We start from the raw sequence: 15,156 nt of genomic DNA on the forward strand, positions 1-15,156 counted from the left end.
CATCAGGCACTCTATCAGATCTAGTCCCTTAAATCTATTTGTCACTTTCACTGTATAATTGTTAGGGATTTGATTTAGGTCATACTTGAATGGTCTAGTGCTTTTCCCTACTTTCTTCAATTTAAGTCTGAATTTGGCAGCAAGGAATTCATGATATGAGCCACAGTCAGGTCCCGGTCTTGTTTCTGCTGACTGTAGAGCTTCTCCATCTTTGGCTGCAAAGAATATAACCAATCTGATTTCGGTGTTGACCATCTGGTGATGTCCATGTGTAGAGTCTTCTCTTGTGTTGTTGGAAAAGGGTGTTTGCTACGACCAAAGGCTTTGGTGTAGTCAATAAAGCAGAAATATATTTTTTTTCTGGAACTCTCTTGCTTTTTTATGATCCAGTGGACATTGGCAATTTGATTTCTGGTCCCTTTGCCTTTTCTAAATCCAGCTTGAACATCTTGAAGTTCTTGGTTCACGTACTGTTGAAGCCTAGCTTGTAGAATTTTGAGCATTACTTTGCTAGTGTGTGAGATGAGTGCAATTATGTGGTAGTTTGAACATTGTTTGGCATTGCTTTTCTTTGAGATTGGAATGAAAAGTGACCTTTTCCAGTCCTGTGGCCACTACTGAGTTTTCTAAATTTGCTGGCATGTGCAGCACTTAACAGCATCATCTTTTTGAACTTGAAATAGCTCAGCTGGGTATACAGTAATGGAGTCAGAATATTCAGTATTGCCTTTCATTTGTTTCCCAACACAAATAAATAAGATTTATAAGAATTTTATAGAACCACAGTCAAAGTATTTAATGATAAAATTTGGAGTAACTGGATCACTTTTGATAAGAATTTACAGTTTTTTCATGAAAACTGTACTCAAATTGTAAAGAAATATTTGAGAAAGTAGAAGAGTACTGATAAGAGGATGTACTTAGCTGTCTCAGACATGTTGATTACTTAAAAAGGAAAAAAAAAAATCTGTTATTGACTTCCTAAAAAAGTAAGATTTAGGATTCTTTTTCCTAAGTTATTACTTTTATCTTCAACTACTGGGTACTACCAATGCATATACAATATAAATTATAAAAATAATGAATAGGCACAGTGAAATATTAATGGATTTACAAAACTGAGCTATAAATCCTCTCTGCCAAGAATCCTTGCTGGTCTGATTTGTGGTACTTCCTACTACTGTCTGATCTGGATGTTATACAGGAACACACATACCTAAGGGCTTTGTGCATTTTCTCCCATCCCCTTTCAGAATTCCACCCCACAGGACACAGGAATGAAGTCAGAACAATGATGCATCTTGATGGCCACAAGTCAGATAAAAACTGTGGCCTGAAGAAGGGGCTCTCTCTGCATTCTGGATTCCTTCTTGAATAATTCACAGGACTTGATTTCTCTTCAAGTGTTTCCCTCTGTTCCAAGTTAAGCTATTCAATAGCCAAGAAACAGGACAATTTTCTTGTAACTTTCACACTCACCATCAACCAGATATAAAGAACTAAAGATTTTTGTTGTATTCTGAGATGTGAGTCCTATTTCTATGTGAACAAGAAAGTATGACCCATTTTTGATTTACTGCTGGCTAATGAAGGACAGGGAAGCTGGCATGAGGCAGTTCATAGGGTCGCAAAGAGTCGGACACAACTTAGTGACTGAACAACAATGAGTTCCTAAAGTATTTGTTTCGACTTGAGAATTTTGCAGACCTTTATTTAATACATTTAATGCACAAGTTTGAAATACCTAGAACATTGTAAAGAGGTATACTTAAGTCAAAGAATTCCATCAATACATATTATTTTCAATTCATGTGAATTCACTTACCCAATTCAATGTGGAAATATTTACACTCTTGTCTAAAGAAGCTCTTTCTTAAGATTGTGAATAGAAATGGAGTGAAAGAAAAAAAAAAACTGAAACAGCTCAAAGTAATCTAATCAGTTATAATGTATTAATCACATGATTATACCCTCTCTGGAACAAAAGTATGACGAGCATAAAAAACTAAAAGCATTCACTGAGGGTTTTCTTCCTTTTTAATAGTATGTTCCTTTACATGTTAAAATTACTTACATGATCTATCAAAGGCTTGATAATGAAACTTATAATACAACCAGAGTCTGCTTCATAGTGGCAATGTTTCAAACACTATACATTTTCAAGTAGTCCTCTATTTTCCCTTTAGGGCATACCTCATTGGTTATAAAGGCTTCCCTGGTGGCTCAGGTGGTAAAGAATCTGCCTGCAACACAATCCCAGGGTCAGAAAGATCCCCTGGAGAAGGAAATGGCAGCCCACTCCCGTATTCTTGACTGGAGAATCCCATGGACACAGGAGCCTGTCAGGCTATAGTCCATGGGGTCCCAGAGTCGGATACAACTGAGCAACTATCACTCACTCTTTTGTTGGTTATAAGAAGCAGGACCAAATATGCTGTCTTGTTACCATGGGCACATTTTAAGCAACGGGAAAAGACCACAGTGTGTGTTACCTCAGAGGCTCTCCTGCAGTGACAATGTCTTATACCTGCTTAAATACCTCCCATAATTCTGCAATGTCTACAAGACAAAAGCCCAAATTTCCTGGTGTAACATTCAAAGCTTTTTCAAATCTGGCCCCAAACCACCTATTAAGCTTTATCTTTCATTATTCTCCTCTATCAGCTTCTCTTTTAGCCAAACTGGTTTTCCTAAAGTCAAATGAAGAGACTTACACTGTACTTAATTGCTCTGGCACCTTGACCAACTTCCGTTTACCAAGAAGGGGATTTGTGGTGGAAAATAATTTACTTCCTATTTCATTTCCAAATCCTCCTACTCATCCTTTAAGTTTCACTTTAGATCAAAGTGTCCTTGGTTTACCTGTTATATTTAGGACAGCATGAGCAATTCATTGAGCCACAAGTAACAACCATATTGCTTCCCAGGTGGTGCAGTGGTAAAGAATCTGCCTGCCAGTGCAGGAGGCACAAGAGATGCAGATTCGATCCTTGAGTTGGGAAGATCCCCTGGAGGAGGAAATGGCAACCCATTTCGATACTCTTGCCTGGAAAATCCCATGGATAGAGGAGCCTAGTGGGCTATAGTCCATTGGGTCACAAAGAGTCAGACATGACAGAGCATGCACTCACCTTCCGAACAACAGTTATATTAGCAAATTAAGTTCTGCCTTTTTTTTTTTATGGACTCAAATGTTATCTAAAATAATTATTTGTTTAGTTTTTCATGAGGTCGTTTTACCAGAGGATAAGCTCCTTAAGGGCACAGAGCCACTCAGGTGGCTCATGTACTTCTTTATATCAGGTGCCTAGCAGATGTCTTGCATATAATGAATATTGCCTAGTCTTATTAATACAGTTTAACTCATACTACAAAGGATTATCAGTAAAAATGTTTAGTGTTGGAAAGAGTGCTGAGAAATTTGGAATTTTTGTTAAGAATTCCATATAAAGGGACTTTCTGAGGAATATGTGAATCACAGTGAAGAAATGAGTTACTGGGGAGCCAATTTCCTTTTAAGGGCTTCCCAGGTGGTGCTAGTGGTAAAGAACCCACCTGCCAGTGCAGGAGCATGAGAGACGTGGGTTCAATCCCTGGGCCAGGAAGATCCCGTGGAGGAGGGCATGACAACCTACTCTACTATTCTTGCCTGGAGAATCCCATGGACAGAGGAACCTGGAAGGCTACAGCCCATGAGGTGGCAAACAGTCGGACGCAACTGAAGTGACTCAGCATGCACAATGGATTTTTAAAACCAAATAAACATTAATTTCAGCTCAGTTGCTCAGTTGTGTCAGACACTTTGCACCCCTTGGACTGCAGCATGCCAGGCTTCCCTGTCCATCACCAAATCCCAGACCTTGCTCAAACTCAAGTTCATTGAGTTGGTGATGCCATCCAATCATCTCATCCTCTGTTGTCCCCTTCTCTTCCTACCTTCAATCTTTCCCAGCATCAGCATCTTTTCAAATGAGTCAGTTCTTTGCATCAGGTGGCCAAAGTATTGGAGCTTTAGCATCAGTCCTTCCAACGAACATTCAAGACTGATTTCCTTTAGAATTGACTGGTTGGATCTCCTTGCAGTCCAAGGGACTCTCAAGAGTCTTCTCCAACACCACAGTTCAAAAGCATCAATTCTTTGATACTCAGCTTTCTTTATAGTCCCACTTTCACATCCATACATGATTACTGGAAAAACCATAGTTTTGACTAGATGGACCTTTGTTGGCAAAGTAATGCCTCTGCTTTTTAATATGCTATCTAGGTTGGTCATAACTTTTCTCCCAAGGAATAAGTGTCTTTTAATTTCATGGCTGCAGTCATCATCTGCAGTGATTTTGGAGCCCATAAAAATAAAGTATCTCACTGTTTCCCCATCTAATTGCCATGAAGTGATGGGACTGGATGCCATGATCTTAGTTTTCTGAATGTTGACTTTTAAGCCAACTTTTTCACTCTCTTCTTTCACTTTCATCAAGAGGCTCTTTAGTTCTTCTTTGCTTTCTGCCATAAGGGTGGTATCATCTGCATATCTGAAGTTATTGATAACTTTTCCTGGCAATCTTGATTCCAGCTTGTGCTGGAATTTTGCATAATGTACCCTGAATACCAGTTAAATAAGCAAGGTGGCAATGTACAGCCTTGACAAACTCCTTTCCTGATTTGGAATCAGTCTGTTGTTCCATGTCCAGTTCTAACTGTTGCTTCTTGACCTGCATACAGATTTCTCAGGAGGCAGGTAAGGTGGTCTGGTATTCCCAACTGTTTAAGAATTTTTCACAGTGGAAAGTTCTGACAAAATGTGGAGAGTTCTGACAAAATGTGGTCCACTGGAGAAGGGAATGGCAAACCACTTCAGTATTCTTGCCTTGAAAACCCCACAAACAGTATGAAAAGGCAAAACGATAGGACACTGAAAGATGAACTCCCCGGGTCGGTAGGTGCCCAATATGCTATTGGAGGTTAGTGGAGAAATAACTCCAGAAAGTATGACAAGCCAGAGCCAAAGCAAAAACAACACCCAGTAGTGGATGTAACTGGTGATGGAACTAAAGTTCAATGTTGTAAAGAGCAATACTGCATAGGAACCTGGAATGTTAGGTCCATGAATCAAGGCTAACTGGAAGTAGTCAAACAGGAGATGACAACAGTGAACATTGACATTTTAGGAATCATTGAACTAAAATGGACTGGAATGTGGGTGAATTTAACTCAGATGACCATTATATCTACTACTGTGGGCAAGATCCCTTGGAAGAAATGGAGTAGCCATCATAGGCAACAAGAGTCCAAAATGCAGTAATTGGATACAATCTCAAAAATGACAGAAGATTTCTGTTTGTTTCCAAGGCAAACAATTCAATATCACAGTAATCCAAAACTACAGCCTGACCAGTAATGCTGAAGAAGCTGAAGTTGAATAGTTCTATGAAGACCTACAAGACCTTCTAGAACTAACACCCCAAAAAGATGTCCTTTTCATTACAGGGGACTAGAAAGCAAAAGTAGAAGTCAAGAAATACCTGGAGTAACAGGCAAGTTTGGCCTTGGAGTACAAAATGAAGCAGGTCAAAGGCTAATAGAGTTTTGCCAAGAGAACACAGTGGTCATAGCAAACACCCTCTTGCAACAACACAGGAGAAGACTCTATACATGGACATCAACAGATGGTCAATACCGAAATCAGATTGATTATATTCTTTGCAGTCAAAGATGGAGAAGCTCTATACAGTCAGCAAAATCAAGACCAGGAGTTGACTGTGGCTCACATCATGAACTCCTTATTGCAAAAGTGAAGTGAAGTCGCTCAGTTGTGCCTGACTCTTTGCGACTCCATAAACGGTAGCCTACCAGGCTCCACCATCCATGGGATTTTCCAGGCAAGAATACTGGAGTGGGCTGCCATTTCCTTCTCCAGGGGATCTTCCCAACCCAGGGATCAAACCCGGGTCTCCTGCATTGCAGACAGATGCTTTACTGTCTGAGCCACCAGGAAAGTCCAGACTTAAATTGAAGAAAGTAGGGAAAAGCACTAGACCATTCAGGTATGACCTAAATCAAATCCCTAACGATTATACAGCAGAAGTGACAAATAGATTCTAGGGATTAGATCTGATAGATACAGTGCCTGAAGAACTGTGGATGCAGGTTTGTAACACTGTACAGGAGGCAGTGATCAAGATCATCCCCAAGAAAAAGAAATGCAAAAAAGCAAAATGGTTGTCTGAGGAGGCCTTACAAATAGCTGAGAAAAGAAGAGAAACAAAAGACAAAGGAGAAAAGGAAAGATATACCTATCTGAATGCAGAGCTCCAAAGAATAGCAAAAAGAAATAAGAAAGCATTCCTAAAGTGCAATGCAAAGAAATAGAGGAAAACAATAGAATAGAAAAGACTAGAGATGTCTTCAAGAAAATGAGAGATACCATGCACAGATGGGCACAATAAAGGATAGAAATGGTATGGACCTAACAGAAGCAGAAAACATTAAGAAGAGGTGGCAAGAATACACAGAAGATTTTCTTAATCCAGATAACCATGATGGTGGAATCGCTCACCTAGAGCCATACATCCTGGAATGTGAAGTCAAGTGGGCCTTAGGAAGCATCACTATGAACAAAGCTAGTAGAGGGAATTCCAGTTGAGCTCTTTCAAATCCTAAAAGATGATGCTGTGAAAGTGTTTCAAATTTGGAAAACGCAGCAGTGGCCACAGAACTGGTAAAGGTCACTTTTCATTCCAATCCCATTCTTATCCCAAAGAAGGCAATGCCAAAGAATGTTCAAACTACCGCACAATTGCACTCATCTCACATACTAGCAAAGTAATGCTCAAAATTCTCCAAGCCAGGCTCCAACAGTACATGAAAGGTGAACTTCCAGTTGTTCAAGCTAGTTTTAGAAAAGGCAGAGGAACCAGAGATCAAACTGCCAACATCCTTGGATGATTGAAAAAACCAAGAGAGTTCCAGAAAAACATCTATTTCTGCTTTATTGACTATGTCAAAGCTTATGACTGTGTGGATCACAACAAACTGTAGAAAATTTATTGTAAAAATGAAATGAAAACATTTAAAGTGAATATTTTCATTTGTAATTAAATATGCCATGTATTAACAAAAGTATTCTAATTTTTGTCTTCCTTCTCAATCTTGACCAAAATGTTCATATATTTTACAGAATTGGAAATATGGTAATACACAATCTGAAGTTCTGTATTTAAAAATTAGTATTGTTTTAGTTGCTCCTAGTCTTTGTATTTATTCTTTTTTCTGGTTGCATAATATGGATTTCATAGAATGTAATTTACTTAACTACACCTTTACTATCTGAAACTGTTTCCTTTTCTTTTCCTCCAGATCTTATCTGCCACATAATTTCAAACTACTCCAGCTCTCTGAATACCTTGTTACATACATTTCTGCCGCTGCATAATTTCTTTTTGCCTAGAATGTTCTTCCCTTCCATCATCTAAAAAAACTAATTTTTGTTTGGAACAGTGGTCTACAAACGATTTTGTTCTTCTACTCTACTAGTAAAATATTTTAATATCAGCCCTCAAATATTATGCCTATTTATAAAACATCTGGTCTTCTCCAGCACCACAGTTCGAAAGCATCAGTTCTTCAGCACTCAGACTTCTTTACAGTCCAACTCTTACATCTGTACAAGTATAGTGGAAAAACTACAGCTTTAACTATATGGACCTTTGGTGGCAAAGTGATGTCTCTGCTTTTTAATATGCTGTCTAGGTTTGTCATAGCTTTTTTTTCAAAGAGTAAGAATCTTTTAATTTTGTGACTGCAGTCACTGTCTGCAGTGATTCTGAATCCCAAGAAAATAAAACCTGTCACTGTTTCCACTTTTTCCTCTTCTATTTGCCATGAAGGGATGGGACTGGATGCCATGATCTTAGTTTTCTGAATTTTGAGTTTTTTAAAAAATTTATTTATTTTAATTGGAGGCTAATTACAATATTGTAGTGGTTTTTGCCATACATTGACATGTACAGCCATGGGTGTACATGTGTTCCCTATGAATTCTGAGTTTTAAACAGCTTTTCCCACTGTCTTCTTTCACCCTCATCAAGAGGCTCTTTAGTCCTCTGTGTTCTGCCACTAGAGTGGTATCATCTGCATATCTGAGGTTGTTGATATTTCTCTTGGCAATTTTGATTCCAGCTTGTGATTCATCCAGCCTGGCATTTCACATCAATAGGCTAAAATCAATAATGAGCTAATGAAATTTGACAAGATACAGACCTGAAATTTTTGGTCTCAGGAATTTTTGAAATATGAAGTTACTATCCACTCGTTTTTGTCAACGGTTACCCTAAGTATGATTGAGATGTAGCTTATGCCAGTGTGACATCTTCATAATTACCAGAACATTGAAAGACTACGTTCTTGGACAGTTAATAATTTGATGGTGGGGTGAAGGTGTTAGAAGAATAAAAAGTTTAGGGCCTTAAATAAAGTAAAAATTGTTTTAAAATATTGTCATGATCACTACATTATAATAATATATATGTAACTTCACATTGGCATTAGCTACACCTCATACTTAGGGTAGCCTTTGACTAAAAATCAGTGAATAGTATCTTCATATTTCAAAAATTCTTGAGAATTCCAAAAATTTCAGGCCTGTATCTTGTCAAATTTGATTAGCTCATTATTGATTTTAACCTATTGATTTTATTGATGCGACTGATGTAGAGTTCCCACTGAGAGTAGAATGTCAGATTTGCCTTTTTTTGTTCACTTATCTATACTTTATTTGTAGGAATCATTTTCAATGCATGAGGGTCAAGTTAGTTAAAAGTCAAATAATAGGACTCAAAATCCAGTTAATTAAGCACAAGTAAAGTGTCATATGTTGCTGAAAAATTTAAAAAGCAGGAGCATACATCATATTCACAGTCCCTTCTAGGCTGTGGATTCATCTCCTGTATTGTGTCCCCGTATTATGGACCGTGTGACACCTCTTCCTTTGATGTAGGGACTGAGGAGGGCATTGGTGTTTACCAGTAAATTAACCATTAGAAAGGTAATTTCTTACTTTTTTTTTAATATACATTTATTTAATTGGAGGTTATTGGTAAAAATAAGATCTGGTAGTTCCAGCATTCCAAAGGATCATCCTATATAACCTCTGGGTATATACACTCAACTTTGGAGACCAGTCATTTAAATCCAGCTTGGAAAATGATCTCTGGGTCACTTTTCTTCCATAGTTGTTCAGATGACATTATGGTGTTCTCTGTTTACACATCTCCACTCTATAAGAGCTCCTCTAAGACTGGAGCAAGACAGTCACCTCTGAATGACTTTTATTCATCCTCACACTCCTATATTCCTAAAATTTGGCACAGCATCCTGTAAATCAAATTGATTTAACCACACTGAGCAGTTTCACACTGCTACTTCTTTTCTTTGGTTCTTTTGCAGTCTTATCTTTGTTTTCTCTTTTTAAGTATTTTGTTTCTTATGTAAAGGTGGAAAATGAAGACAATACTGGAAAGCATTAATACAATAAGCATCATCCAAAATGCCATCAAAATTAGTATTTCTAGACTTCTGTGTGTGGGTAGACACACACACACACATGCCATTTTACATAATTGGGATAAACAATGTTATTTGTTGATGGAAGACAGAGAGATCTAGTATTAATAGAAAGAGGCTGGATCAAATATACGTGGCTGTAGATTTCATCCCAGCTCTGCCATTTTTTAATTGTGTGACCTTGAGCAATGTATCTATTGCTGATTTATCCCACATCTGTTAATAGGAGTTAATAATGCCTGTCTCTTGAGGTTTAGGGAAGCACTGAACAGGCACTCAGTAAATGCACATTTATTTTTCCTTCCTCTTAATCTTCACATTGACCTTGATACTGGAAGGCTTTCCTAGGGTTTATTACTAAATAACTCTTCTGTATCTCATAGTATCTGAGTGCAAGTATCTGGAGCAGAGACCATACTTATTAAATTTTGAAGACCAGCACCCAACATCATTTAGGTATTTAACATACGTTGGCTAAGTAAAGGAGATCATAGGAGTTTGCTTGTGGGCTTCTGTGTGAACTGACAGGCCCTGGGTTCATCTAAATAAACAGCATCTCATGTTCTATTTGCTATCCTCCTTATTACACCTGCCTATATTTTCTTCTAGTTTCAGTTAAAAATGTAGCTAAGTGATTGTGAGCAAGACATGTGTAGTTTCCTCATCTGTAAAAACAGAATAATAGTTCCATAATGGTACTCTATAAACTTAACATAATACTACTTCGTAAGTGCAAAGTATTATACAAATACTTATTATTACTCTAGAACCCAGTTCATTGTGCATTTTATCTTTTGGACAGGCTTACCCACCTCCTCCCCTCAACTACAATACTCACATATTCTGTGTCACTCAGCTTTCCTGTATCTTTTTCTAGCCCTCTGGTTTGTTACTTTGGCTCGGAATCACTGATCTCTCCAAGGGACCAACTGATGAGCCCTAACAGAACCCAAAGCACACACAGTTGAAGACATAAGGGTTAGACTTTAAGATAAAGCAAGACCAGGGAAGGTGAGGACTGTGTTTGAGAGAAGTACAAGGAACCTGAATCCTAGGTCTGTTTACTTTAGCTCTGTGGACCTTAGGTAAGTCAGTATATATTTCCCACCTTCAGTTTCCTTATCTTGAAAGTGGAGGTGATAACAGTACTTATACCGTATGATTATAATCCGAGATAGCATGTGTGAAACACTTAAGAACAGTGTCTGGCACATTATAAACACATAAATATTAAAATTACTATAAATTGATAAGTGGTTAACAGCAAGTGAGAAGGTAGAGTAAGTTTGAAAGGTCAGAGAATCATTGACTGTTACTTTCAGTGGTACTGTATTTTCTCATAAATTTCTCCCCTCCTTATGTACTAATTCTAAATTGAACTACTTTTTGTTTTCCTATAAGGCTCATCTCCCCACCCCATCCCCCGATCAGATTTTTTTAAAGTGTCAGGTCAAAATATTTGAAGGCAGCAATACTAAAGCTACTAATCATAACCTCAAGGTAGACTATTTTTGTACTTTATTTTATACAATAGAATAGCTGTTTCCAATGTGTATAACCTAAACGTTTGTCATTCAGCTTCCTGCCAGTGTAACTGGGAGTTGAGATGGGGAGTAAAGAAGAAGGCAGGATTTCTAGCTTTACCTCACAGCAGTTTAGGGACTAGTGGCAAAGGTCTACATGGTAGTTTGCAGGAAGAGGCAACAATCATTTGACAAAGTTGCCATGCACTGAGTTTGCTTTCAACATTCTTTACTCTTCTCCATGACATCCAGAGACCTCATGTTCTGTCTTCACTGCAAAGAACAAGAGCTTCTACCACTCCTGGACTATCAAAAACCTATGTCCAGATTTGAGATTACAAATTGATTGCAGGTTGGTCACATCTACCCTGCAATGTTTTTAGTTTGGCCTGCAGAGTTTGGAAATATTGGTGTAAAAATCGAGAGATTTCATACAAAAATCGTGCTTTATAAGGGATTCTCCTGGCGGGGATTGGGGGAAGGGGACAGAATATCTCAGACCACTGTATCCACATTCTTCAGGGCAACAATCTGTTGGAGCCGAACAGCTGCTCCTTTCAGTTATAGCACAGACACTCCAATTTGCCACGTTGCTTGTCATTCCCCATTGTCTACACCAGGCCAGTTTCACTCATTTACTTTACTTTTCTGGCCCCTAAAAACATTTGAGTTTGCAAACCCTATCTAGATCTTTCCTGTCCTCCATCAAAGCTTACTTTGTTCTGTCCTAAGTTCCTCATCAGTTTTCCAAAGCAATAGCTAGTTAACCTGATCAAGTAATTTTTATATGTGCTCGCTACAGATGGTATCTGAATAGAAAGGGATGACTCTGCAGGTGGAAATTACAGGCACCATGGGATTACAATTAGGATGGCAACTGTTCATTTTACTTTTTCTGTAACCATAACTCACTGTCCTTGGGCAAACCACAGGAATCTGAACACTGGCCTATGTGCGAAACCTACTTAAATAGTACTTTTATAGATCACCCTCGTTCCAAAAAACCAAAAACTACCAAGGGCTATTCTGGCTCCCCGTTGCCTCAGAGGCTTCGGGATATCCGGCCTGACTGCACTTCCCCTCACCTGCTTTCGGGGGCCGTTCTGCGCCGACCGGTCGCACCCGAGAAGGGCGCTCAGCCAGCATGAGCTCATTTCTCAGGGGCCTTTCTGGAAGGCCGGGCTTGGCAGCGCGCACAAGGCGCAGTCGCCCTCACTCTTATCAATGGCCTCCGCGACTGGGCGGGGCGCGGTCGCCCAGGGTCGCTGCCTCTCTAGCAGCTTTGTTCTCAGTTGAATGTCTGAAAACTCGCACTCGGCCTGAGAGGCGCCCTGGATCTGTCTGGCCCTTTCGGGGAAGACGCCCGTGCTCGGGATGCGCTCTCCCGGACGGAGGGGAACCCCAGGCGCGCAGAATTAGCCCCGCCCCACCGAGAGCCTCCAGTGGGTGGGGAAAGCCCCTCAACCCTCAGTTTGTTGGAGCGAGGAACCCAGCGCCAACGACCACACCAGTTTTGCACCGCCTCGCGCTCCCTATATGCGGTTTCCACACCAGCTGGGAGTAGCCGCAGGCGAGGCCGTCAGACTGTCCGCCACGACCCTAGTCGCGCTTCTCCCAGCTCCTAGGACTGCCGCCGGAGGCCGAAGGCCAATCATACTGCAGCTAGGTCTTGCGATTATACAGCAGCGAGTGCAGATTGGCTACTGCTACGAGTTTCGGCCTCCCTCCCTTTCCCTTTTGCCCCCATTCCAGCTCCTGAGCTTCAGGCCAATGAGAAGGCGCTTTATAGACGCCCTCCCTTCGCTCTCTACTTCTCCTCACCTCGGCGAGGGAGGAGACATCCTGACTGGCCAGACTGTCCTCGGAAGCCCCATTCCCTTCACCAATCACCGAGGGAGCTGCACTCCCAGCGGAGTTTCGGCCAATTACAAAGCGGCCACGGCGCCCTGCCGTGCGGTTTCGCCAGCGACTCCGGGCTTCACCGTCCTTAACTCTTCAAGCTTTTCCTGAGGGCCAGCGACTCTGATTGGTCACTGCCGAATTTCTCCTCCAGCCAGCCACAGAACAAGGCGAACCCACCTTTTCCTCGGTCGGCTATCTTCGGCATTTTCCGTCCTTGGGCGTGAATTTCCAGCGACACTTTCTGATTGGCTCTTCAGGTCGATCGGCTTTTTCCGGGAGGATCCGCAAACAAACGACATCCGTGATTGGTTCCGCTCGGGCTTCGGCTCCCCTGTCGAAGGGGGCGGACGCCTTGCTCGGCCGGCGATTCCCAGACGCCTCTTACGCGGGCGGCGGGGCGCTGGGCGGTGTAAGGCTGGGTGCGGGAGGAAGGAGGCGGAGGACGAGTAGGAGGGGGGAGGGGGAGTGGGTAAGAGCTAGGCGGCTGCGCAGACGGCACTCCTCACAGAGAGCAGCCCCCGACCCGGGCGAATGCGGGCTCGTGCTGCTGCTGCTGCTGCTGCTGCCGCCGCCGCCGCCGCCGCCGCCCGGGCCGAGTGACAAAGGAAGGAAGGAAGGAAACAAGGAGGAGCCGACCCCGCAGCCGCTGACAGGGCTCCGGGCTAGGGGCAAAGCGGGGACACTTCCTGAGCGGGACTGTGCAGAAGCGAGGGGCGGGAGGGCGGCCGCGCTGGTGCCTTGGACGGGGGAGGGGGCCCCGAGGGACGGAAGCGGTTGCCGGGTTCCCATGTCCCCGGCGTATGGGGAGCAGTCGAGGAGCCGCTGCCTGGGGTCTGAAGGGAGCTGCCTCCGCCGCCGCCGCCGCCATGGCCGCTGGATCCAGCCGCCGCCTGCAGCTGCTCCTGGCGCAATGAGGGGAAGAGCCGCCGCCACCGCCCGACTCTGACTGACTCGCGACTCCGCCGCCTTCCAGTTCGCCGGGCCCCCACCGTCAGCCCGCCGGATCCTTGCCGCTGCCGGAGCCTTGCCGCTGCCGGAGCCGCAGCGTTTCCCGACGCATCTCCGAGCCACCCCTCCCTCTCCCTCCCTCCTTCCCATCCCCCCTTCTTTTCAAGCGTGAGACTCGTGATCCTTCCGCCGCTTCCCTTCTTCATTGACTCGGAAAAAAAATCCCCGAGGAAAATATAATATTCAGAGTACTTATTTTCAATCCAGTATTTGTCCCCGTTTCACGTGATATATATTTTTTAGGATCTCCCACCCATTTCTGCCCTCCAAGGAAAGGGAGTGGAAAGAACTGTGTTTTTTTCCCAGCCCCGGATCGTCTATATGTTAAATATCCGTACTGATCTGTCTTCAAGGAGAAATACATCGCTCGCTTTTTTAAATAGCTGTACAAAAGAAGTGAAAAGGCAAGAGGACGAAGTCTTTTTCTTTTTCCTGTGGGAAAACTTAATGCTGCATTTATCATTAACCTAACACCCCAACATAAAACAAAAGGAAGAAAAGGAGGAAGGAAGGAAAAAAGGTGATTCGGAAAAAGAGTGATCATGTCAGGGCGGCCCAGAACCACCTCCTTTGCGGAGAGCTGCAAGCCAGTGCAGCAGCCTTCGGCTTTTGGCAGCATGAAAGTTAGCAGTGAGTATTGATTTTATTTTACACCCCTTCTCCACCTCCCCTTTGAATAAGAGACTTTGAAATACCAGGATCTTAAAATACGAGACCTGCTGATAAAACAAAGGTAATGGAAAAGGGCAAAAGCCTGTCTTCAGTCAAGAATGAGGCAGCTTCCTTTTTTCCTCCTCCCGTATCCCTTCCCCGGTCTCATTAACCTTGAGTCGAGGGAATGTGATTTTTATTTGGATGATTCTGTCTGAAACTTAGTTCTTTTCTTACAGTTGTTTTCTAGCAATTGATAGTCAACTTTATTAAGTGGTTGAGTGTTTCCACCTTAAAATAGTGATGGAAGTGTTTACTTGCTCATCCTTTTGAATAAAGCGAAGGACAAGACTCAAACCATGATGTGCTTTTCCAGAGTGTGTCTTTTGGAATGAAGGATAGTTTAGTTAGCTCAGGTCTCGAGGGTTACCGCAGTTTTGTATACTTAATGGAAGAGGTGAATGACACCGTCTCCTAACATTTCTTTCTTGCTTGTGTGACAATACAAAGT

General features: G+C 42.0%; 1 protein-coding gene across 6 annotated transcripts in view; it reads left to right on the forward strand.

The window, feature by feature from the left end:
* The first annotated feature begins 13,483 nt into the window (after nucleotides 1-13,483).
* Nucleotides 13,484-15,156, forward strand: part of GSK3B (glycogen synthase kinase 3 beta) — a 214,947-nt gene continuing 213,274 nt past the window's right edge. For all 6 annotated transcript variants that reach the window (XM_086404344.1, XM_086404335.1, XM_086404351.1 and 3 more), the window contains exon 1: nucleotides 13,484-14,624. In XM_086404344.1, the coding sequence (XP_086260470.1) occupies nucleotides 14,537-14,624 (88 nt within the window). In that variant the 5' untranslated portion in view covers nucleotides 13,484-14,536. The remainder of the gene's footprint in view (nucleotides 14,625-15,156) is intronic.

The sequence above is a fragment of the Bos grunniens genome, chromosome 1, assembly GCF_055505025.1.
Source record: "Bos grunniens cultivar Pamir isolate PY7600 chromosome 1, Bosgru_T2T1.0, whole genome shotgun sequence".
Taxonomy (NCBI): domain Eukaryota; kingdom Metazoa; phylum Chordata; class Mammalia; order Artiodactyla; family Bovidae; genus Bos; species Bos grunniens.